At 38.5% G+C, this 25,357-nt stretch overlaps 4 protein-coding genes across 4 annotated transcripts in view; 2 read left to right on the top strand and 2 right to left on the bottom strand.

Moving 5' to 3' along the window:
- Window positions 1-25,357, top strand: part of LOC134825991 (lysosomal cholesterol signaling protein-like) — a 383,362-nt gene that overhangs the window by 183,068 nt on the left and 174,937 nt on the right. The window lies entirely within an intron of this gene.
- LOC134823904 (translation initiation factor eIF2B subunit alpha-like) lies at window positions 289-2,964 on the bottom strand. Its single transcript, XM_063835504.1, has 2 exons — window positions 2,806-2,964; window positions 289-1,075 (listed from the first exon to the last, which is right to left on the bottom strand). The coding sequence occupies exons 1-2, from the start codon at window positions 2,947-2,949 to the stop codon at window positions 299-301; spliced, it is 921 nt and encodes a 306-aa protein (XP_063691574.1). The 5' UTR covers window positions 2,950-2,964; the 3' UTR covers window positions 289-298.
- On the bottom strand, window positions 7,148-7,504 carry LOC134821111 (dolichyl-diphosphooligosaccharide--protein glycosyltransferase subunit DAD1-like). The gene has a single exon (XM_063831812.1). The coding sequence runs from the start codon at window positions 7,502-7,504 to the stop codon at window positions 7,148-7,150; it is 357 nt and encodes a 118-aa protein (XP_063687882.1).
- On the top strand, window positions 23,283-25,238 carry LOC134825999 (F-box only protein 9-like). Its single transcript, XM_063838241.1, has 2 exons — window positions 23,283-23,643; window positions 23,752-25,238. Exons 1-2 carry the CDS (start codon window positions 23,368-23,370, stop codon window positions 24,604-24,606), a joined length of 1,131 nt encoding a protein of 376 aa, XP_063694311.1. The 5' UTR covers window positions 23,283-23,367; the 3' UTR covers window positions 24,607-25,238.

Here is a 25,357-nt window from a genome sequence, read left to right as displayed (position 1 = left end):
AGAAAACAGCTTGATGAAATTCAAATAATTTACAATTTAAAATGAAAAAAAAAACATCAATATGAGTATTTCATCATCACCACTTGTGAAATGTGAACCCTGACCAGAATCAAATCTTAATACTTGAGAAACCGTAATCACTTCCAAACTGCACAGTAGCACTGCAAAAAATCTAATTTCGTGTATAAGACATAGAACATTTAAAGAATATAAACGATTTTGAAGCAAGCTTAGTAACTAGTAAGACTGTACCACATAATTCCCAAACATTTCTTAAACCACATAACACATATAAATCTCAAATATACAGTTTTATAAGCTCATCACTAACTGCTGAAGGAGTCAACACACCTAAATCTGTAAAAAGTTTATTAATCAAATTGGGAGGAGTAAAATCAACTGTCGGATGGCCCTTCTCTTCAATTTTCAAATATTTTGAATCGTTGGGTAAGTCTAATTGACATAGCGGATAGTTTCTGTAGAACTTGAAACTTTCAACTGCAACATAAAAAGGTTTGTTGAGTGATTTGGCCATAACTGCAACAGGATAAGTTCCTATCTTATTGATCAACCCACCATTCTCCACTACCCCCACTGCGCCCACCAGAATAAAATCAACCCTCTCCATAACAAACCCAATGGAACAGTCTAATATCTGTGTGGCTTGGATTCCTTTGTCTCTCAACGCTTTCACCATCATAGCACCCTCCTTATCAGGCTCAGAGATAGTAACCAGCACATTGAACTTCTTCATTTTATCATGAGCTTTACAGAGAATCTCCAAAACCACCCGAGATAAACTAACAGCCAACACCGTGACTCCATCTGTAATAAACGGGTATGCGAGCTGGGCGATCTTCTTCCGCGACATCATCAGTCTCTTCATGAACTGGTTGCCACGGTCTAAAAGGAAATGTCTAACAGGATCAAAGCTCTTGGACTCCCATATGTCACTGTCAACAGGTCCCATGTTGCGGTTCCTCATTAAAGTGATGAAACGAACGAACAGGTCACATCCGGACACGACGGAGGTTGTTGAGGTACCAGCTGCTGACTTTAGTAGACTACTCAACTCCTGCAGGGGACAGAGTTAGTATTGTGAATCTCAGAATTACACATCTCAGAGTTACACATCTCAGAGTTACACAGTATAATGGAAATTATTCAAAAAAGAGAACAGGTACTAATTGGGGAAGTATTAAGGGGAGATACACCAAAAACGTTTTTGCTCCGAACATCGATTTTATTTTATATTATGGTTAAATAGACAAAAAGAATAAGATTGCACACCTTCAAAATTTTCTAAAAATATTCCCTAAAAGATTCGTCTTATCAAGCTGATTACGATTCTGTAGAAATTATTTCAAAAAAACTGATACTTTCTGAGTTATAGGCATTTTAAGCCTTAAATCTGCCTTTTTTGCCCTTTTTTACGATGAATTTTACTAAGTCGTTTGAGGCCACATTACATAGCTTAAAACTCAAATCTGAGAGAAGTTCTACTCCAAAAAGTTTGATATGATCATCAGCTACACTCACAAGAATTTTTGAAGCGATATCTGCTGACCCGGGTGATTGGTGAAATGTACAACTTTAGAAGTGGGAAAAATTTCAATTTTTATTTTTTCGACCTTGTTTGGTCTGTAACTTCGTCATTTATCGTTCAATTATATAATCCTTTCAATGGCTTCTTGTACGGATTGTAAGTAATGTTCAGTAAAAAAATCAGCCAAAAATCTTTTAAAATGGCTGAACTATCGGTATTACAGTGACAGACTTCTCCAAATTGGAAAAACTAGATCTAGGAAGTTTCAGATATATAATCTAGTTGAAAAGTTAAACCATGGAGAACCAAAGGAAGTAAAAAGTGGACGAACTGTAAGTGGCAGGATTTACTCAAATGAAGGTTACAGCATATGCTTCTTTACACATTTCCTCTGTGAAATGGGGAAAAACAATTCAATAAGTCAGATTTTACCTAAAACTTTGCTACTAAAAATAAACATTCTCTACATGGAGAGATGGGGATATATATCATGATTCTCGGTTTGCCTGAAGATTCCAGTAAAGACTTGAACAGAACTGTCGGAGACATATTTGAGGAGATTGAACTGAAACCAGCAAGGGAGCTCAGTAGAGTTGACAAGTTGAAGGAGAAGACTACTCGGCTAGTCAAGGTTACTCTGTCCAGTTCCAGTACAGCCTATCAGATACTCAGTCAAGCTTGAAAGCTGCGACAGCCAGCGAAGTTTAGCTCAGTCTTCATTAATTCATTAGGCCAGACCGCTCATCAGAGGATCGAGTTATGCATAAACTTCTTGTTCAAAACTTGCTAATGAAGAAGAACGCTGAGCCAAACAAGCACCACTACATCAAAAAAGGGACAATTTTTTTGTGAGATGAGTGTATTTTTTCAATACATGTCTTGCTAATATATTAGGGTCGATAATGTTTGTAAGAGGATGGGGACTCGTCCCATTGTGATAAACAATTTTATTTGTCGAGTTATTCTTTCTGGCCGTTGGAGCATACAAAACTTTAAGTTTTCGCAAATATTTGTCTGATGCGGTTTAAATTCCGTCGTAAAGTGATGATCTACACAGTGTGGCATTTTCCTATTAAGAGTGCAGTGCCCTTGTGAGGGATTATTACTATTTTTATTATATATTTGTTAAGATTAAAATTGGTCATGAGAACCACCCGGGCACCGTCTCGGTTTACAATCAATCATAAGAAAAATGCAGCAATCAAAATCGAAATAAAATGGGATGAAAAGAAGGAGAGCATTTTAAAAATCTAGCAAACCTGAAGCTCCTCTATGAGTTGTTGAAGTGTTCCTACATTACTTTGTTCGATGTATCGTATCAGTGATTGGATGGCGATGATAGCTTCGGGAATTTCATCATTTCTTTGCACTTCTTGTTCAAACTCTTTGACAAACACTTCCATCCTGTCAAACGTTGTTAAATATCACTGTACGGTAAACCAAAAGTATTTGAACATTGTTTAATACCAAGGATAACGGACAGAATTTTAATGTAAAATTACACTTTCTGAAGATGATGTAATATGTCAGGTAAATATTACGCATTTAAAGTAACAACACTGCACTTAGTTGAAATGATATAATCATGTTAAGAAATAACCCCATTCTGAGAAAACTTCAATAATATTATATCTATTGTAATAATTACAAACAAATTGACTAATATATAATCCCCACATTCATTCATTCTCACATAATCATAACAAGCATAAACGTTTGCATCATCATACTGATTTCATAAATTATTTAAACTGAAAATAAAACACGCTGAACTAAGCATTTAAGAAGAACAATTCAAAGAATAAAATGTCTCTAGCTTGATCTTTTAGATTATGTATTATTGCTTGTCATCAAAATATAGGTTTCAATGTTGAAAAATATAAAAGTATGGGACCAGTAAAGGACCAGTACTTTGTTGAAACATATATACTCCAGTAGCAGGCAGGGGTTGAGTGTGCACTTCGCTGCATAGAGTTTTTTGCTACTGAATCGGGTTAAATAGGTCATTGGTAACTCAAATCACCGAGGGGCAAATTTTGTATCGCTAGTCCCAGTCCTACAGGGCAAAATTTCTAAATTGCCCTCAGTCGCAAATTTGGGATTTTTGTATCTCGGCTTCTAAAAGACTTAGAGACTTGAATATTGGCTAAAAATAACCGCAATAGCCTTATTTATATACAAGTTATGAAGCAATATAAGGTCTCAAGTGCCTAGTTTTAAAGATATTCACGAAAAACTGTTTTTTGGCTCATCACAGCCTGAATTACCGGATTATTTTTATATCTCGAGCTACAAAGGTCGTAGAAACTTCTCTGACATTGAAAAATATTCGCAATGAGCACATTTATATAAGCTTTATGAATCATTATATGCTCTAAAATACTTATTTGTAGAGATATTAGCAAAAATCGGTAATTTTGGCTACCAATACAAATTTGGTAATTCGTTTTGTCTTTTTGATGCAAATTTTCACGTTGCAATTTTCAAGATGCGGTTTGTGGCTATCGATAGGGCTTTATATGCTATTGTATGGTTTTGATACAATCTTCAGCACCTGATATAGGCAATAGGGGTCACAAAGCCTGAAATGTCAGGAACTGGGCAGTGGCCGAGATAAATATTTGATAATTACTTGGACTCTTGACTCACATACATCTTTTCAACGGTTAGTTAGACATCTTAAACCAGTATTGAACGTTGAATAAAACTTTTGATCCATTTGTAGCTCAGGTAATGTGTCCCAGAACCTCACGCCTGAGTGACAGTGGGCCTTATCGATCATGAGCTGCAAATCACAATGACTTTGGGCCTCAGAGACAATGGTATTCGTACTCTTGGCTTAAATTGGCTCTTTGTTAGTATCATCAATCAGGTTTATAATTTCTATAGAAGTTAGATATAGATATATCTATATCTATATCTATATCAGATGATATAGATATCATCTGCCTGTCCAGTATCCACCTGTCTCTTTGAGATTCATTATTACTTCAAGTTCAGTCATTTCGCTTCTGTTCAACTGTAGGCGTAATAAGGGACTTCAGTCCAGCAGTGTCTCTAGATTTAGCAATATCTGGTTTAGCTACTTTTAAGGTAATTGTGTTCAGCAAGCATTAAGCAAGTTTGTAAGTTTTCAGTCCTACTGCCCCAAAATATTGGCCCCCAGAACACTGGTAATGCTGGAGTACTGATAATGCACATTGCACATGGTAATGCTGATTTTTTGCTAAACATAGCTCTTTTTTAAGTTCCTTTTTCAGCAGTCTTCCCTATCATACTGGCATAAAAACAGATTCACCTCCTTTATCTCTAAATATAATCTTGAACCTGGGCTCTACAAGTTATCGAATGTCCACCAACCTCGTGCCCCAATTATTGTCAGCCACAGGACCTCTGGCACCTGCAACTTTGGGTCCCAGAACTTCGGGCCCAACGATACCTGTCCCTCAGTGACTCTGTGCCCCACATAATTCTAATTTATGACTCGATGTATGTTGTAAATGCTGAGATGGACATTCGATAACCTGTAGAGCCCAGGTTCAAGATTATATTTAGAGATAAAGGAGGTGAATCTGTTTTTATGCCAGTATGATAGGGAAGACTGCTGAAAAAGGAACTTAAAAAAGAGCTATGTTTAGCAAAAAATCAGCATTACCATGTGCATTACCAGTACTCCAGCATTACCAGTGCTCTGGGGGCCAATATTTTGGGGCAGTAGGACTGAAAACTTACAAACTTGCTTGCTGAACACAATTACCTTAAAAGTAGCGAAACCAGATATTGCTAAATTTAGAGATATTGCTGGACTGAAGTCCCTCATTACACCTACAGTTGAACAGAAGCGAAATGACTGAACTTACTATTATTACTTTTGTTACTTTTGTTGGGTTTAGCGCACTGCAACAGGGTCATCAACTATCTTGACCGCCCCATAGCTCCGATGTTACAGGATCCTTTCCCCATTCCAGGATGGAGTTGGTATTGAGGGATGTGTATCCCTTGACCGGAGGCTGGTCAGGGATCTGCCGGAGCAAGGATGTGAGTTGTATTTTGAAGGATTCAAATTCTTCCATCCTGTTGATGTAATCAGGAAGACAATTCCAGAGACGTGGGCCAATAACAGCGAACAATTTGTCATAGAGACTCTGGTGGTAAGCAGCATCACCCTTTCGTAGGGAGGGTACAACTGCTTTAATGCCAGTTCGAGGTCTTGAGGTGAAGTTAATCTTCAGATCGTTGCTGATGGACCCATGGAGGATCTTCCACATGTGTAGCAGTATATAGCGTTCCCTTCGACGTTGTAGAGACATGAGTGAGAGTTTTTTAATCTCCCCCAGTAATCAAGGTATTTGGTTCCTGCTATTCGAGATGTGAATGTCCGTTGAACTCCTTCCAGTTCTTGTATATCTGACACTTTAGATGGATTCCATAATGGGCAGCAGTATTCGATTAAACTGCGTACCTTGGACTTGTATAGTGTCAGCATGATAGTGGAGCTTCTCGAAGTAATAATGAATCTCAAAGAGACAGGTGGACACTGGACAGGCAGATAATATAGAAGTTATAAACCTGATTGATGATATTAACGAAGAGCCAATTTAAGCCAAGAGTACGAATACCCTAGTCTCTGAGGCCCAAGGTCATTGTGATTTGCGGCTCATGATCGATAAGGCCCACTGTCACTCAGGCGTGAGGTTCTGGGGCACATTACCTGAGCTACAAATGGATCAGAAGTTTTACTCAACGTTCAATACTGGTTTAAGATGTCTAACTAACCGTTGAAAAGATGTATGTGAGTCAAGAGTCCAATTTATTATCAAATATTTATCTCGGCCACTGCCCAGTTCCTGACATTTCAGGGTTTGTGACCCCTATTGCCTATGTCAGACCGTGCTGAAGGATTGTATCAAAACCATACAATAGCATATAAAGCCCTATCGATAGCCACAAACCGCATCTTGAAAATTGCAACGTGAAAATTTGCAACAAAAAGACAAAACGAATTACCAAATTTGTATTGGTGTAGCCAAAATTGCTAATATCTCTACAAATAAGCATTTTAGAGCATATAATGATTCATAAAGCTTATATAAATGTGCTCATTGCGAATATTTTTCACTATCGGAGAAGTTTCTACGACCTTTGTAGCTCGAGATATAAAAATAATCTGGTAATTCAGGCTGCGATGAGCCAAAAACAGTTTTTCGTGAATATCTTTAAAACTAGGCACTTGAGACCTTATATTGCTTCATAACTTGTATATTTAAATAAGGCTATTGCGGTTATTTTAAGCCAATATTCAAGTCTCTAAGTCTTTTAGAAGCCGAGATACAAAAATCCCAAATTTGCGACTGAGGGCAATTTAGAAATTTTGCCCTGTAGGACTGGGACTAGCGATACAAAATTTGCCCCTCGGTGATTTGAGTTACCAATGACCTATTTAACCCGATTCAGTAGCAAAAAACTCTATGCAGCGAAGTGCACACTCAACCCCTGCCTGCTACTGGAGTAATATTTAAACCTAGATACTATGTTCTCATGAAAAAGGCATTTTATAATGGATATAATGTCAGCTATCAAAAGTCAAAAATGTCACTCTAATTAACCAATAAAGTTAAGAACAACTAAATGAAGCACACAGTGAGCAAATACGAAATCTGCAAAAGCTCTCTCAACTGAAATGTCTTTGAATACAGCAACATTAGCAGGATTGGTCTGGATTCGTAAGCACACACCCAAGATAAAGCTGGCAACAGTGCTGATAAATCCTGATAGGAAGGAGTTAAAGGGGAATGTACCCACCAAACAGCAGTAGATGAACTGGAATATTCCAGTGAACAGAATGTAACCAAGATAGGCGTCAATAAGTTTAAGTTTTTGAGGTGTCTTGGAAGCGTATTCGCTGACCAACCGGGAGATGACCTCAACCATAGATGGAGCTCCACTTGCACTGACCATGTTTTAAGGCTAACTATAAAATAGTTTGTTGTTACTCATGTTTGACACTTTAAAGCGAAAGGTAAATATAGAGAAACAATACACAAAATAAATTCAATGAAACTAATAAATCAATGAAACTAATAAATCAATGTTTTAGCTCATTTTACAAAGTCAAATATTTAAAACAATTAAAATTGTATAGTGCTCAATTTGTAAATGACTAGTTGATCTTTGCTATTGGAAGTTTGTCAAGGACTGGCAGCTAGCGGGGCAAGGAATGCACGGGCTTAGGGGCTTTTGTGCACACCAGAACACTAGCTCGGTAGATTTTTGGAAACTAGAAGGACTGAAAACTAAAATTGTTTTTGATGGAGGCTGAGGCATGTTTTTGAGAGGGACGGTATAATAGCTTGTGGTAACAACTGGCCTTTACTTTAATAGGATGAAGTTTTAGTTTTAGGACAGGAAGAAGGCATTAAGAAGATTTGCTCTTTGTTTACAAGGCAGAATATAAGCAATGTTGGTTATAATATGTAGCAATTGTAACATTTGCTCACGCCTCACATGCTTAGAAAGAACTCACTGAAAAAATAATTCATCAAACAGTAATAAATTGGTAATCAATAATAAAATTGTCTTTTATCAGTGGCTATACTAGATGGCTTGAAACTTTCCATGGATAGAAACCCTGCAGCCCAACCCCCATAAATATCGTCCCGCTTCATAAATAGGAATTTATTGTATTAGTTTTTATTTTTCGGGGTTGTCCAACCTTATAGCTGGACAAAGATCATTGCTATATTATGTGTATATTGAATAATTTATTCTTTCATTAAAACACAGGTGTAGCAGATTTAAAGGAATTGTAACGGTAATTTAACCTTAATATTATAGCACGGCACAACACTTAATCATGGGCAATGACAGGACATTATTATTGTGATGTGGTGAGGCGTGTAAGAACGAGGATAAGATTTGCAATGCAAACATGAGACCCCTCTATCAGAATCCTCATACAACTTCATCCCTGCCCCCATGATGGAGTAAAATATATTTTTCAAAATTTAGTGTATTATATATTTGTTTGTTTCAAGTTCAACAAGAATTTCGCCGCGTTTAAACCTCTCTTGGAAATTTGTTGTTTTCTTGAACCACGCACGATCAATTTACTTGTACCATCAATTATTTTGAGTGAAAAGTGTGACTGGAAAAAAGTGCACCATATAATTACTTACTATGCAATGTTTTTTTAATAAATGAGTAGGATTTGTGCATGGTAAAAATTGACGACTTATTTCACCAATGCAGCGCTGCATCAACATTTAATAAATCCAGAAAATTGCGGAAAATAACTTAGCGAAGGAGAAATTTCACTGTAATTAATTAACACATGGCTAGAGTCGCGCGCAGCATAACATACGCTTCCTATACACTTAATTATAGGGGAGTGGTCTATATTGCGAAGGAGCAGACTTTTGTCGACACCGTAGGTCCATCGGGCTACCTCATAAATCCAAAACCAGATTACTTATTCCCTACGATCTTTTTGCCATTGGCAAGAGTAGGGAGAAAAAATTGGTATATATATGTATTGTGCTCTGCCAGTTGTATCACTTGATTTAATTGAATGAATATATTGTTTAAATGACCTTTCTTTATCTCTAAAATACAAAAATGTGTTAATTGTACGGTAGAAAATGATATGCCAAATAATCGATGTTATAACAGTGAACAGGAAGGGTGTTAAACTTTACTTAAAATTCACTCCACCATAATTTAATTCAGTCAACAAGTTAAAAAGAAATATAAATCAATAAAATAATAAAAACTGTGTAATATGTTTACAAAGAGTGTACCATCGAATTTGGAACAGAACAATACGATAATATATTAATGTCTGAAGAACATTTGTAGCAAATGGAATAATTTGATTTCAAAACAATCCTTCTGGGAAATTTTAATTTATTAAATGTACTATGGGAATTGTGACACTGGTAAGTGGTAGCATAAATAAAATGGTAATTATACTTATACCGCTAGCAAGACTCAGTTTCTAATGACTCAACAGAAATTTGTGGATATCTTTAATGACCCTTTAGTCATTAGGTGGTTTTATTTCGTATTTTATCAACAATACAACTAAAAAACGCTTTATGAAGGATTCTCTCCATATAACAATGACTTACTGACTTGACTTAAGGCGGCTTCAGCGTCCGAGTATTGATGCGCTGTCTCCATAAAACTCTATCCTCCATAAGTCCGCCCATTTCTCCAGTGTCGTTGAGACCCGTGTCAGCTCGTAAGCTATCAACATAAGTCATGGATGGTCTCCCCCTACTCCGCACCCCATGAGTTGGTTCCCAGAGTAGCAAGCGGTTTGCGACTAGTTCTGGGTGCCGGTGGATATGGCCTGCTAGTCGCATCCTGCGCTCTTGGATCTTCATGGTTGCACTGGAGTCCAGTTGCGGCTCATGGAAGTTGGGGGATCATCTTGGAGCTGGAGAGCGTCCAGAGGCGGTTTACCCGTCTGATTGACGAGGTGGGTACTCTTCCATACAGTCGTCGACTGGAAATCCTCAATTTAACAACGCTGGCAGAGCGGCGAATACGTGGGGACCTCATTGAATCTTTTAAAATTATAAGTGGTTTGGCCAACTACGGAGCTGATTTGTTCAGTATGAGCAGATCTGGTCTTAATGTGGTATCAAACAGTAGATGCAGTAAAAGTAGCAGTAAAATGAAGAAAGTCCATAGTTCTTTTCTTCCGGAGAGGGTGAGACCATATTGGAACAAACTCCCCTCGGATGTCAAGAATTGTGGGACTGTGTTAAGTTTTAAAATGAGATTAGAGGCTTTCAAAAAAGAGACTATTTTAAACGGATCTGTAAATGACAGTCATTTTTGGTATATTTCGGACGAAGTATTAGGAAAGATTGAGGGATTAAATTATGCTACTAATAAAGAGAAGCACAATGAATATCTTATGTGTAATCCTCATGTTGCTAAAAAACGCTTTATCAACTTATATAGTAGTGGAAAGTATGTAAATTAGATTCATTTTAACTTTCATGGTAATAAAATTATTCAAACAATATACACATAATATAGCAATGACCCTATATAAAATCAACCCTTAAAGAATTCAAAAAATTCCCTTAACAATCAAAAATTACCCTTGGCCTTGTGGCTCCAAGTTAAGATCTAGACTGTTTATATCAACAATGTTTTTTCTTGCACCCCTGTCTCCACGGAGAGAAATCACTGTTGTTCTAAGGATTTCAAAGCGAAGGCGCTTTCTGATGTATCCTACAGCGTCTGAGTACCTCTGGCCAGTGTGGTACTCCATCTTACTGGCCAGCTTCTTGACCAGTCTCTCAGCTTCACCACCCATTCCACCAGAAGTCGAGAACACTAAAGGTGTGAAGCTTCCTTTCTCCACTTCAAGAACCCTTGCATTGTAACATCGCTTTTTCTCATTTTCATGGGAAAGGTACATTGCTGGTATCGATTTGCTTGCATTGGAGGGGGCTGGGGCATGAAATACCCTTACATCAAAAAATGCCCTCTCTGAAGCATTCCAAATCGATCTTGCAGAAATGTCCAGCCTGGCTTGGTCTCCTAGGACTGTTCCCCTTGGTAATTCTAGACCATCAACTGGTAGAAGAACTGGCTCCGTCTGCACATCCTTGCATTTCACAGTTCTCATTAGTTCTGCAAAGGTGTCTCTCAGCGAGTTGTGCCGCAGTGACACATATCCACCAAGTTTGCAGATGAGCGCATGGTTTGCTGAGTATTTCTGGCCACACGTACATGTCTTAGGGCAGTCCTTTAAGTTCAGGTTGTATCTGAGAGCTATTGCATCTGAGAACTGTTGTTTATTCATCAGATATCCATACTCTTTTAAAGGTAGTGCTGTTAGCCAAGCACTTGCCCCTTTCTCAGCCGCTAGTTGGAACATCAACTTTGCCAGTGGTGTTGACTCAAGCTCCTGGCGTATTTCTGCTTGTTTTTGTTGATAGAAGAGATTTCGTTCAGTCGTTATCTCAGTTTTCACTCCTTTACTGTGTCTCCAGTCCTCTGTGTAGTTGTCTATCTGCTTGAGAATAGCTTCTTTAAAGGACCAGTTAACTGAAAAAAAAGTTATCCTCATATTTTGACAGATTGTGACAAATAGCAAACTAAGCAACGAGTCGAAATTCCTAAATCTCTAACTGCTCTCTAACGCGTGTAAATAGCGTTTGTATTATTTTGGTGATGACGTCACGAAGTCCCTCATTGCGCGCGCAGAGGCTCTGAGGAGCTCGCGTGACTGTATTTTACAGGTAGAAATTGGACATAATACACAACTTTAGAGTTAGACAATAAAAAGAGCTTAATTAACCGACACAAATGGTTCAAATTAGTAGATCATAAGAATCTTGAGATACCTAAAAATATAATCAAAGTCACTATATAGCTAGCTATATGATCTATTTTCCCATTCTGCTCAATCTTTTCTGCTCTAACAACACTTTGCTAGGTTTCTCAGCAGTATGAAACCTTTTCGGCACAACCTTACGCTTATATCTACCTAGGTCAATAGGAAGCTTGGTATTGCTTTTAACATGGTTTTGAACAAGTTCTAAAAATGACTTCTTGTACGAAATATTGTCTCTAAAATAGTTATTTTTCAAAACATATTGTTTTTGAGCTCTTGAGTAGGCAACTTTAGTCCTTGGTTTTGAAGTCGTCCCTATTCTCAGGTTTTCGTTGTGCTCAATACAGACCAGCATCATCAGGACGATAGTAGAATCCATAGAAAAAGCTTTCCTTTTCGGCAAATACTTCAATTTGGCACAGTGGAGTGCTTCTAGTGCTCCGGTATGGAGGAATTTTGCGCACTTTTTCATGGAATTACACATTCTAGTATTAGTAATAACCTTAAACAGGGCCTCAAAGTCAGAATCGCCTATTTTAAACCACATCCCTTTCCTGCTCGCACCCTTTGTCAGTGTTTGATGCAAGCACTTTTGGTTGAGCTTGTCTAAAGTTGGAGGCTTAGGGTAAGGTTTGGTACCCTTTAATGTCTTAAACTGTTGGTGGATTTTTCTTCTGTTCCCCCACGCGTGAATATTGAGTACATGAAACAGTGAAGCGTGAAAAAGTTCCATTAAAAGTTCAGGGTTACCGTTACAGTTTTGAGCTGACCACCAAAAGTGGTTTACGAGGGAATTTTCCCATGACGCAATTTTTGGGTTTTTCTTGCTGGCTTTTTTAAACTTCTTCCTCAGGGATTTACCAAAATGCCAAATGTCATACGAATGTTGAACAGAGGGGTAACTTTCACGCATTAGTTTGCCGATCCCAATATGAGCATCCGTTACAAAACTAGTTATTTTCAACTGGTCCTCTTCTGTTAACATCTTGAGAATTTCTTCGCACGCATTCCGCTCTAGTTCCCCCTCATACTGGCCCTTCTGGATGGGTAAAAAGTCCACGATCCTATCAGTTCCACACTGCATGAGCGTGTATGTGCAAAATTTTGCACTATACCCCGGACTATCGTATTGTGCGTCACCACAAATAGTCACTTCGTCACATTTTTTCAAGTCTTCGATTGTTTTAGTTCTCATCAAAGCATAATCCCTCGCAATTACTGGATAGAGCCAAGTCTTGACTAATTTGTAGAACGCAGGTTTAGATAAAGGGGGAAGTTCAAGAAGCTTGAAAAATGTTTCAAATGTCGAATAACCTAGCCCACTGAGTGTTGCAGCAGCGCTTAATCTAACGTTAAGGAGTGCGATTCGATGTGGCATATCACCCGACCGCCAAACAAAGCTGTGTCCCATTAAGCACATACACTCCACTGCTACAGCAGATCCCGAATAGTTGGTTTTAATAGATTCAACTGGAGAACTGCAATGCAGACAGTATTTAAAGAGTTGCAGTAGCATTTCAACGTCAACTATGACAGATTTCACGGGTGTTATCTTATTTATGTTTCGTTTTTGGCTTGTAAATGTTTTATTTACTGACATTGACAAAGCATTTTGATTGTGAGCACTATTTGTCGGAAGAAACGAATAATCTGCACTACCAGTGTATATTATATCACGATCATCTAACACAATTTCATCCTCTGAACCTAAACTCTGCACTACGGACTCGTTTTCTCTAATGTCCCGAACATTGTTACTTTTACAGCAATTATTGCATCTGAAACATTCTGTCTGAACATATACTGATTTCACACGGGTTTTATTCAAAGTAGTCTCCTGAACCTGATCTAAAATACTTGGACATACCACGTCTAAGCCAAGACTAACTGGAGTCGTAGGGGCAGAGGAAGTGCTACTGCTAGGGGTTCTTAGAGACACTATTGCTTGATCATTTTTATCTATCAAAGACTTATTAACGTTCAATAAGTTATCTATATGCTCGATTGGATTTGTCATTGTGAGCCGACGTTTAACTCCCGTACGTTTAACTTTAAGGACTGGTGTGTTTATACTGCTGGTGTTACTAACTGCTGATGCTGGCCGTGGTGTTCGCCGCTCTCCTGTCTCCCGTATCGTGTTGGGTATAGCGTCAGGTTTTAGCAGTATCGGAATCCCCTTCCAATGCTCGGGGTCCTGGATTGTGGTGCGATAGAAGGTGGTCTGGACAAAGTCATCATCGCAAAAATGATCAGAGCATATTCGCATGCTTTTAAAATTCATGTGTGTCATTTCTCTGTCAATTCTAGAAACCCACATTCTCGTACGTGAATAAGCCTTATTGTTCTCCAACGGAAACTTATAGAAGCGAATAAAGTTTCGGTAACTGCTCTCATCCCGTCCAAGACGCTTAGTGCAGTTGTATGCGGCACAGAAACTCATGAGTCATTTATCTAAAATTAAGCTGTTAGTGTTCATGATCAACCTATGGCGACAATGTTTTACGTGAAATGTTAAAAGATCATAGTTTAAGAATTTTATAGATTAACATTTGTCATCTAGCCATCTCAGAATCAATCGCACCGTAATATATTATGGCCAAAGAATAATAGGGTCTCGAAAATTCTATAGTTTTTCAGTGGGTCGATTGACTGCAGTCTGCACTTGGTATTTAATTTTACCAGTAGTTTATTTATGGTAATACAATTAGGATGACAACTATAGGTAAGTCAAATTCAAAACACACCGCATACCGTACACTTCAATCAGGTATTTGGTATCCCGGGTATTTTTGGCGGTAATTCGGTTCCCACGGCACCATTCTGATAGGAGCTACTACTACTAGCTCCAATCGGAATGGTCCCGTGGGAACGGCCGTAAAATAGCCAGACTTCTTGTCTCCTGTACTGTCTAGCACGTGTGGATTATACAGTAAGAAATTCCGCTATGCAATAAATATAATTGCTCTCGGATCAAACTCTTTTAGGAGAGCGGACTATTCGACTGCTCGTATTCTTCCGAACAGCTGTAATATTATATTACAGAGTTACACTCTGATCATTTATATTCAACTATTTAATATACATTATTGAGCGAGTGTAGTTGATCAAGTCAAAAGTTGAAGTTTGAAATACACCCTGACCCTTTTATCCGTTCATATATTATTACATAGTACATACAGATCCAAGATTTAGGCCTTTGTATAGACTTTGAAATTATAAGAAGCAAATAAAATTAAAATATTTTGAAAATGTCTTGGTTTTAGGAGTAAGAGTCTGAGTAGTAGGAAGATTACGTACTACATTTACCAATGGCTAATGACTTGGACAACAATTCCACTGAGCATGACGTGCAAAGTGACTCAACCTCTGCAGAAGTAACTTCTGATTCAAGTAGTGAGGAGGAAAACGAGAACATTCCGGATGACTGTGGGGTGATCAACAATTCAACATCCATCATGTACAGTTTGGCATTTGACCCCTATCGGCTAGATCTCAGTGACCATGATAGCGACCAAGAACTTTGTAAGGAGCAGGACTGTGACACAGATGAAGAGGACGATGACGTAGAAAATCGGTTGTGTGCTCCCGTTAGTGTTCACTCAAAAGATTGGTGTATTTGTGGGAAATGCGAAACACTACCTGAAGGGGAAGTTTCCTACTGTTGCTCTGACGTTAACGTTGTTCGAGACATGATGGAAACAGAAAATCAATGTATAACTGAACACAGCAAATTTTGCAATTTTATTTTAAATAGAGACGCATTAGAAATGGCCACATATGGTCACAAAACTATTAGTTATCCGGATAAAGATGACCAGGAGAGTTTCCACCAACTTCTACGCCATACAGCTTATAGATCCTTTCTAAATTTGTTAGAGTTTCATGGACTGGGGAAAAATAATCGGTACAGGCTCCCTGCGTGTGTAATCCAATCAATAAGAACCAAATATCCGAGCATTTCAAACGAGTACGTGGGTTTTAAAGAAAGCGAATTTTCATCTCAATCCAACAGTAATACACTTCAACAATTCTAGTTTCTATGCATTTGTAGTACTTACCCTACTTAGGGATCGTCAATGTCTATTTATAGTTCAATTCACTTAGATATTCGTATATTATGTTTTGTTTTTTATTCAAATAAAAGTGTCTACTTGAATCATATACTCGGCTGAAAGCAACAACAACAACAACAAGGTGATAGCCAAAACTATAAGGATTTTGGAGAACTAGGGAAATAGTCATAATTCTAAAATTTGAGTGAGTTACACGTGTTTTATTGACAATGATAAACATTTGTAATGTATTACGCTATGCCGTGCGTTCTGGAGGTTAATAAAAAGTAGGAGTAGCGGTAACAAAGCAACAACAACAACAAGGTGATAGCCAAGACTATAAGGATTTTGGAGAACTAGGGAAATAGTCATAATTCTGAAATTTGAGTGAGTTACACGTGTTTAATCGACAATGATAAACATTTGTAATGTATTACGCTATGCCGTGCGTTCTGGAGGTTAATAAAAAGTAGGAGTAGCGGTAACAAAGCAACAACAACAACAAGGTGATAGCCAATACTATAAGGATTTTGGAGAACTAGGGAAATAGTCATAATTCTAAAATTTGAGTGAGTTACAGGTGTTTTATTGACAACGATAAACATTTGCAACGTATTACGAGCTATGCCAGCGCGCATTGAGGGACTTCGTGACGTCACGAGGCCACAGCTTATTATTGTAATAACACGCGTTACACGTACGCTAGAGAGTTGGTTCTTTCGGCGATACGATTCTTTACCAGTTTGTCACAGCTGATTTAAATCTTAGCCAAATTGGAGACTACAAATTTTTCAGTTAACTGGTCCTTTAAGGGGTTTTGTGGCTCTACATGAGAAATTGTACTCTCGGTCTGCCATTTCCATCATAACTGGTATACCCAATCCTCCATATCTTGGTGGTAGAGCCATTATGTTCCTTAGTTCATCAGTGCAGCTAAACAGCCTGTTAATGATAGCTGGGATAAACTCATCACGTGTTACTTGTTCTAGAGGAGTGAGCCTATCTGCAACTCCTGGGGTAGTTCTGCACACATAGTTCCATCTTTTACTAAGCCCATACATGTATGCACTGTATGCTATTTGAGGTTCTCTTGATGCTATATCACTTAACTGTTTAAGATCACGACACCATTCTTGAACTTTTCCCTCAATGAAAGCCTCTTTTCCTTGGTCTGTTCCGATGAAGCTGCCCAGATATCGTCGACCAATGCTTGTCACATTGACATCTGGGAATAGGGTTCTTGCCTTCTCTTCGTGCTCAGGCTTGACTATCACCCATGTTTTAGAAGATTTAGGGTTGTATCCAAAGAGTGGTCCTTTAATACAGAGGTTATCCCACCACTTCCTTATTTCCTCCAGTTTTCCCCCAGCAGCAGAGTCATCAGCATACCAGATCTGAGTCACATTTCTCTCAATGTTTCCTGCATCAATCAATGGTATTGTACCACAGGCATAAAATCCCATGGCAGGTGGATCACCTTGTGTGGTCCCTTCTTCACTAAAAAGATGCTCATCTCCTCCTGCAATGAACAGTCTAGCAGGCATTCTGTAGGTGTTCATAATGTAAGTAGCAACTTCCGGACATACGATGTTCATGTTGTTGAGAGCAGCCTCTCGGTTCAGCAAGTTGAATGCATCCACTAAGATGATAGCTTCAGTTTCAGGGTCTTCAAAGCAGTCCCTTGCAGCATGGACTGCTGCTTCCACTCCTCCCTGAAGACCAGCACAAACTTGAATAGGAGCAGTTGCTCCAACCAGATCTTTCTGTAGGAGGGTCATTACTGTTTTCCCTATTATCCTTCTTAAGACTTCACCTATGCCTACTGGCCTGACTCCAGGCTTTTTATCCAGGGGGACAAGTCGACATGCTGTCAATGAGGTCAACAGCGTTGGATCCAAATTCCGGACACATAGTTTCCTTGCTATCCCTGCTATGGCATTACATAGATCCTCACACTTCTTACCAAACTGTTTAGAACACAGTAGTCTCTTCCATGCATCCGCATCCATTCCTGAAGGCCCTGCAGCACCCTGTACTCTCTTTGCTGCTTGTCTTATCGATTCCCCGTCAATACTGTCAAATATAACCGGCTCTACCCTCTTCGCTGGTCCACTCAGACAGCTTCCCTTTGATGCAGGTGATGCCTTGGGATGCTTCTCTTTCAGCACTTTAATCACATCTGGAGTAGGTTCAAGAATCCCGGTGGCATTTTCACCAATCCACCGCATTGCTGCACTGACTTTTCCTTTCATCATGAGTCGAGTGAAGACTCTCTCAACATGGCCATGTTTATGCTTCCCCTTTCCCAATCTCCTCTGAATCTCCTGTCCTTCTCGCAGCAGCTCTTCTAGCTTACCTGCCTGCCACAAAACAAGTCTTCTCTTCAACACTTCAGTGTGTTCCTTTGCTTTGGACCTCTTTGAGGGTTTCTGCAACAGCAGTGATGGCATTATCATCAAAAGGGTCATGGTCACTGATTCCATAGCACTGCCTGATGTGAAATTGTTGGCCACTTTAGTCATTTCTTCGATGAATGCTTTTCCTGCCGCCCCTGAGGGAAGCAAAAATATGTTTCTTCTCCATTTAACTATAACACCATACATTTCCTCACATTTTGTCAGAACTTCCCAACTATTCCATGGTCCTAATTTCAATCGAGATGGATCACTTACATTTTCATGATCTGGGAAACAGCACTCCTTTGCCTCTTCTACCACAGTATCAGCGTCCTTTGATGTTGTTTTTACGCAACTTGTACATAGATATTCATCATCGCTTTCACTCAGTTTCTTGTATTCTGTTTTACTGATCTTCAAGCAAGTCCTATGATGCCATGAGTGACATCTTTCGCACAGCAAGCCATCGTCATACTCAGTCACTTTAAGATCGCATATTGGACAAGTCTCGGTAAGTGTCCTCAAATCCTTGATTGCTTGAGAGACAGTTTTATTTGTTTCTTCTGGGTCTGTACATTGATCTGGATTCGGTATTTTTGTTCTCAACTGATTTAGATCTGGTTTTCATCATTTCCAACCCAAAAACGGGGACCACCACTGTTTTCCGAGTCGATTACCAGCAGGAGCTGTAGCTTACCGCTGACAGTCCCTACTGGATGCGGGTCTCCTTAACAGTAGTGGATCCGAATTTGGGATCTGATGGAGTAATCTCGACACCAGAGGGTTTTACAGAATATATACCAATAGAAACTTGTTTTCATGGTACACCTGTGCATTTTAAGTTGTTGATTCATTTTAACTTGGTTGTTTAGGCCAATAGATTAAAGATAATTTTTAAATTTTAGTAGATATATTTTTGATGATGTGTGATGATGTTTGTGTCATTATATTTTGATTTGATTTGATTTGGTAGGTTGCCATAGACTTCTTTGTTGGTTTTGCGCTGCTTCCAATCCACATTTAGTGCCATCCTTAGCATTCTAGTGTAGCAGCCATCAATGCGTTTCTTCAATTGCTCTGTCAACGTCCACGTTTCAGAACCATAAAGAAGTATTGACTCCACAGTAGCAACAAATAGACGGATCTTTAGTCCTCTTCTAAGGTCAGACTTCCACATCATATAACAATACAGTATTAAAAATTATCAAATATGTTTGTCTACCATATTGAAAATATAAAATGTTTACACACAATGTCACAATGACCCTATATAAAAATAACCCTTCAAAATCTTTTGTGAAAACTGGCCACGGGCCTAAATATTACATATCAATCAATTACAATTCATTAATATTACCAATATTAAAAACTATCGAAAATATTCAAGAAAGTATTCTCTAGCCAAAGGGCTCAATATTTAAATCTAAATCTTCAATATTGTCTGGTTTATATCGCAACTTGGGCCCTCTGTCCCCCCTTATCGAAATAACCGTTGTCTTTAATACCTCAAAGCGCAAGCGCTTTCTAAGATATGTAACTGAGTCTGAATAACGCTGACCCGTTGGAGATTCCATCTTTTGTGCAAGCTTTTTAATCAAGCGTTGCGCTTCGACTCCCATGCCTCCTGTTGTGGAGAAAACTAAAGGTGTAAAGGTAGCTTTTTCCACTTCTAGGACCCTTGCATTATATGCTCTTTTCTTCTCAGTCTCGTGAGCCAAATACATCATAGGAATTGGTTTAGCAGCGTTGGTTGGAGCAGGAGCGCGAAACACTCTTACATAAAAAAAATGCTCTTCAAAATCTCAATATTTTGAAAATCACCCTTGGCCTTGCGGCTCCAAGTTCAAATCTAAACTATCTATATTGACAAAGTTCTTTCTCGCCCCTCTGTCTCCCCAGAGAGAAATTACCGTCGTTCTTAAGATTTCGAAAGGAAGGCGTTTCCTAATGTATCCCACAGCATCTGAGTACCTCTGCCCTGTGTGGTATTCCGTCTTATTAGCCAACTTCTTTACTAGTCTTTCAGCTTCACCACCCATTCCACCAGACGTTGAGAAAACTAACGGCGTGAAGCTTCCTTTCTCTACTTCCAGGACCCTTGCATTGTAACACCGTTATCAATATGTGCCTAGGCGTACTACATACTAAATGATGCGATAAGCTACTGCATGGCAAGCACTAGAAGGCCAAGGAATTCGGTCAAAGCAATTAAATAATTTATAAATTTTTAAAATAAAATTATACTTGGTAGTGGATTTTCGAACATAAAACATTTCTGTTAAAATAAATCTTCGATTTAAAAAATAAATGAAGCGCTTTTTTGCCATGCATTCACCTATAAACCATGTGCTATGATTGCACCACTGCGGCGCGGGCGCGCTTGTTTTACGTGTATGCTACTGCAAGCGCAATCAGGTCTTTATTTGGTCTTTTATTTGGTCCGAGCAATGCCGTGCATACTGTAAAAGTTGCTCTAACCAGAGCCCTCTCGCTTGCAGTAACGCGCGACCACCGTGAAACAAGCGCGTCATGCAGTACGCGTAGACACATGGCTATGTGAACTGTAAAAGTGTGATCAGACGCGCTAACCCCTGTGCGCAGCGCTCTTTCATCTTTGCTAGATTTTATATGACATGATACAAAAAAAATTACGTGACAGTCAAGTGTAAAGTGATTAATCCTATTCCAAAAGATTTTACTACAAGCAAGCATAGTAAATAAAAATGTAATAATCGTAAAATATTTGTTTCAAATATTTGACGGATGTTACTTGTCTAAATTTGTTCAAAGTTTTAATTTGCAATACGATTGCCTCTTTTAATTTTTTTTAAAACGTTTACAGATTACAACTTATAGGTTTAAAACCTACCAGGACGCGTGCTGAGTTGGACTCGTCGACACAAAATTATACATATTTATATTATTTTCAAAATAAATTTCCAGCTTACTCCCTATAACTTAAGCTTTTATTAAGTTTGTACCTCAAATTAATATGTCTAAAAAAGTGTTATAGTATATATAATTTTGTATAGGGTGATGTACTGTTGACAACGCCGCGCATATTCAAATAATGCCGCGCCTGTCGATACCTGACAAGTTCAAAGTTGTTTTTTAAAATTAATTTACAAGTTAGTATCGCTAATATTTTTAGGCTTCAGCATCGCAGCATTTCGCGTTTTTAATACAAATAAAGCGGATAAATGTAATTATACAAACACGATTGACAGATGATTGGTCACTGTGTATGTTGCTACACTGTACTCGTTGTATACCTCTCTCGTGCACACGAAGCGTGGCACTCCGTCCGATTTACCATTTCGATTTATGACTTACGATTCATTTTTTTGCGTCTATGTAGCCACTGTCGTTCGAATGATTTTGAAGACAAATTGATTGGATGCCAATTGTCCAGATTGACCTGTTCACATCATACCTAATCATTTGATTAGTAATTGAACTGTCTCACAAGGAAGTTTTTGATAAGGGACCTTTCACATATTACATAATCACTTTTTGGACAATTTAACCCCCCCTCAGCAATCAGTTTTACACATAGCTATTGTGCCAGAATTACACTAGCGTTATCTTTTAAAAAGCCTCCCGCCCCTTCCCTCAGTGATTACATAACAACCCAGGCCCATCGATATCAGCACCATATTGATGAGATACGTAAGTTCCTAACGTGGACAAGGGGGTCCAACGAGCTCAACAGAAGCAGAATAGACCTTCTGACTAGTGTCCACAACGGTGTTGTCAGCTATTCAAAAGACGAAATAACCCGCTTTATGGACTTCACCTGGAATAAACATCTCCTACTGAACCCTAGAATAAATCCGGGTGAGATACTGGATAACATCGATGAGAGGAGCAAAAAGTTGTTTCCTCGCTATTCAAGCAGGAGCACAGACACTAAAGTAATGTCTCTCTTGCATGGCCATGACATCACCTTCACAGCATTCATGGCAAGGGTTGCCAACAACTGCGACCCTCAGTGTCCGAATTGTCAGATGTTGGACAACAATTACCATCGAATCTTCTCTTGTCCACTGTACCGCTGTTCCTACAGAGAAACCATTCAAGAGCACTCCACTAATGACCAACCATGCTGGTCTATCTTAAGAGATGGTAGTGATGGCAGCATCACTGCCTTCCGATCTTTAGCACAGATCGCCATCGGTGAACTATCATAGAATTGATACTTATACTTATAGTACTCCTTCACCTCCATCCCCCTTCATGTCCTACATCTCCTTTAAATGACATCACTCCCCCTTCAGCCTCTACTACTCCTTTACTACTCCATCTACTGCCTCATCTTCTGGACATCATTATCTTCTAGCTTAGTTGAGAATTCTCAACACCCACTTCCAAGTCGAGTACTCTCGACCCACTTAGTCCACATACCTTGCAAACTTACAGCAGGGTATTTGTAATGGTCTAAGTCCCTAATACACGCCAAAGATGGTTCCTCTATACTCAACCGTAGGAGAAGAGAATTAGGTGACTGTATTTTGTTCTAATGTTGATATTAATATAAGTATGTTCTAGTTGTTACTCCTTTTGTTTAAACGTTTTTATGGTACTCTCCTTAAATTATTTCAATGCAGTCACTCAGATGGTTTTTAAATCAGGACACTTAAATAAAGACACATACTCTGCCCACAATAAGGGGCCATAATTTTTAAATTATGTAACAGTATAGAATTATTATTATTATTATTACATAACAACCCCATAGTAAAATTGACAAAGCAGAATTAAGACATTTCCAATCATTCAGATTGTGATGCTTCTGCGCTTTTGTTTACTGCTATTTTGAGATTCATTCAATCTTGGATTCATGGTTATTTTCAGCTGATCATTAATTGATGAAAATAATTTTCTAACCGTTCAACATCTCATTATGCTAACAACTTTCATAACACTGACAAACATTCATCTAGCAATGAAAACTATCCTTGGAAAAGAAGACTGTGCCCACGTGTATGAGCTAGTGCGTTACATGATATCCCTATAATGTCTTATGTGGATGAGCTAGCGCAATTTAGAAATGCCTGGAAAAACGAACTGTTTGGCAAATGTCCGACAAAGCAATCGAAACAAATAGAAGCAAAGCAATTGTATGTGAAGGGAATGCAACTAGAAAGAGAAGGGTACTGTTATGAAGCAATTGAGTATTTTCGGCAGGCTCTAAGGCTTGTCCCTGATATCGAGAAACATATTGGTGTTAATATCGATCTTGGGGCCAGCTCAACTGCTACTGGAAACTTGATAATTCCTGGACTTGAGGAGGTGTATATTTTGTTTTATTCAGATTCTTTAATGTAGATCTCATAAGACAACTGACCAATTGTAATACAGATTAAATCTTTCATTCTATCTTAACTGTAGAATCCACAGGTTGAAGGCCAGGACCTATCTACCTTACCAGTTGGAAGAGGTCAGTGGCCTGAAAAATTTAACACTTCTGAAACACGTTTTGAAGATGTTTACACTTGTTTTCCCGAAAGGAGTGTTTCAGGTACTCACATTTCTGCCCTTCCCAATGAGATAATTTTGACGATTCTCCGGTATGTGGTGTCCATGGAGCTTGACTTAAGATCAGTTGAGACTTTCGGAGAGACCTGCAAATGGTTCCACAATCTGGCAAGAACGCCACAGCTGTGGCAAGCAGCTTGTCAGAAAATATGGACTGATATCCAGCCTAAATCAATCCCGACCTCTTGGAGAGCAATCTTTATCAATAGACCTCACATGAGGTTTGATGGGGTGTATGTTAGTCGGATCAAGTACCATCGCCAAGGAGCACAGAAACCAAACATGTGCTGCACGCTGCAGACTGTCTTCTACCATCGGTTTCTTCGCTTTTTCTCTGATGGCCTTGTACTTGGTCTTAACACCACACAAGCACCACAATATGCCGTTGCTGCCCTCAAAGATAGAACAAGTACTAACAAAGATGTCACCTATGGCCAGTACACAATTTCTGGGCGAGAGGTTAAAATCGTCCTCTTTCAACGGGACTCCTCAGATCGATCCTCCATCAAACTGAAACCTGACCAATCATTCAACATCACTTTCAAACTGTCAGGATCAACAGGCAGGCAAGCACTGCAATGGTCAGAGTACTTCACAGTGGACAAAAAGAATGGTCTAACTACAAAAAGAAATATTGAGGTGGTCCCTCCCCACTTTAGTAAGTTTGTGTACATCAGAGCTAAGAGTTACACAGCTGTATCTGGTGGCACAATCTAACGTTACATTCTGGTCAACTTGGTGAAATATTAATACATCCTGCTGTTATATCTTTGATGTACAGTCTCAATTAAAGGTTTAAGGATATTGAGAACTGAGAACTGTTCGACTACAGTTAATTTGGCAGCTCATATTTAGAAAAGAAAGAATTTTTGTATCGTAGTTTAAATATTTTTCTCGAATATATGTTTGGTTAGTTTTTCTGTTTTCTTAGTTTGCATCTTATTATCAGCCAGTTAATGAAGTGTGTGTCATAATTCAGTTTATTATATGTATCAGTCCATATTATAAATGATAGATCTTTCGATGTCCAAAAGTAAATCATTTTTGACAGAACATTTAAAATCACACTTGTTGCTGCTGCATCTTTTGAATTACCTCAAATTGTCTAAATTGATATCAATTTTCAAGACCAAAGTTACCGTAGTGTTTCTATATATAATCAGATGCACTTAACATGCTTGACCATAGCTATAAGTGGAGACATCACAATGCAGCCTAAAACTTTATTCAAAAAAAAAGCAAAGTGCGATTATAAAATATATGATTAAGCAGCTTTTCGAGTTTTAATAACGTTAACGTTTTAATATCACATTTAATCTCATAGATCTACTTTATAATCTTATATGACAATTTCGTGTTTCAATTCCAGAAAAATTAATTCACACCACTCTTTAAAAAGTATATTGCAATTTCTTGTGGAGCTAGAAAGCTTGGAATTGAATATCATGAGTTATGCGTGTTGCATAAC

This window comes from Bolinopsis microptera, chromosome 1, assembly GCF_026151205.1.
Source record: "Bolinopsis microptera isolate Bmic1 chromosome 1, MBARI_Bmic_1.0, whole genome shotgun sequence".
NCBI classification, from domain to species: Eukaryota; Metazoa; Ctenophora; class Tentaculata; order Lobata; family Bolinopsidae; genus Bolinopsis; species Bolinopsis microptera.
The sequence above is the reverse complement of the archived record's forward strand: the minus strand, read 5'-3'. Positions and strand labels throughout refer to the sequence as shown.

Excerpts from the sequence above, each read along its gene's own strand:
- LOC134821111 (XM_063831812.1), bottom strand. The coding sequence starts at position 7,504 with ATGGTCAGTGCAAGTGGAGCTCCATCTATGGTTGAGGTCATCTCCCGG.
- LOC134825999 (XM_063838241.1), top strand. The coding sequence starts at position 23,368 with ATGTCTTATGTGGATGAGCTAGCGCAATTTAGAAATGCCTGGAAAAAC. Across the intron at positions 23,644-23,751 it reads TAATTCCTGGACTTGAGGAG|GTTGAAGGCCAGGACCTATC; the intron begins GTGTATATTTTG and ends TAGAATCCACAG.
- LOC134823904 (XM_063835504.1), bottom strand. The coding sequence starts at position 2,949 with ATGGAAGTGTTTGTCAAAGAGTTTGAACAAGAAGTGCAAAGAAATGAT. Across the intron at positions 1,076-2,805 it reads AACTCATAGAGGAGCTTCAG|GAGTTGAGTAGTCTACTAAA; the intron begins GTTTGCTAGATT and ends TGTCCCCTGCAG.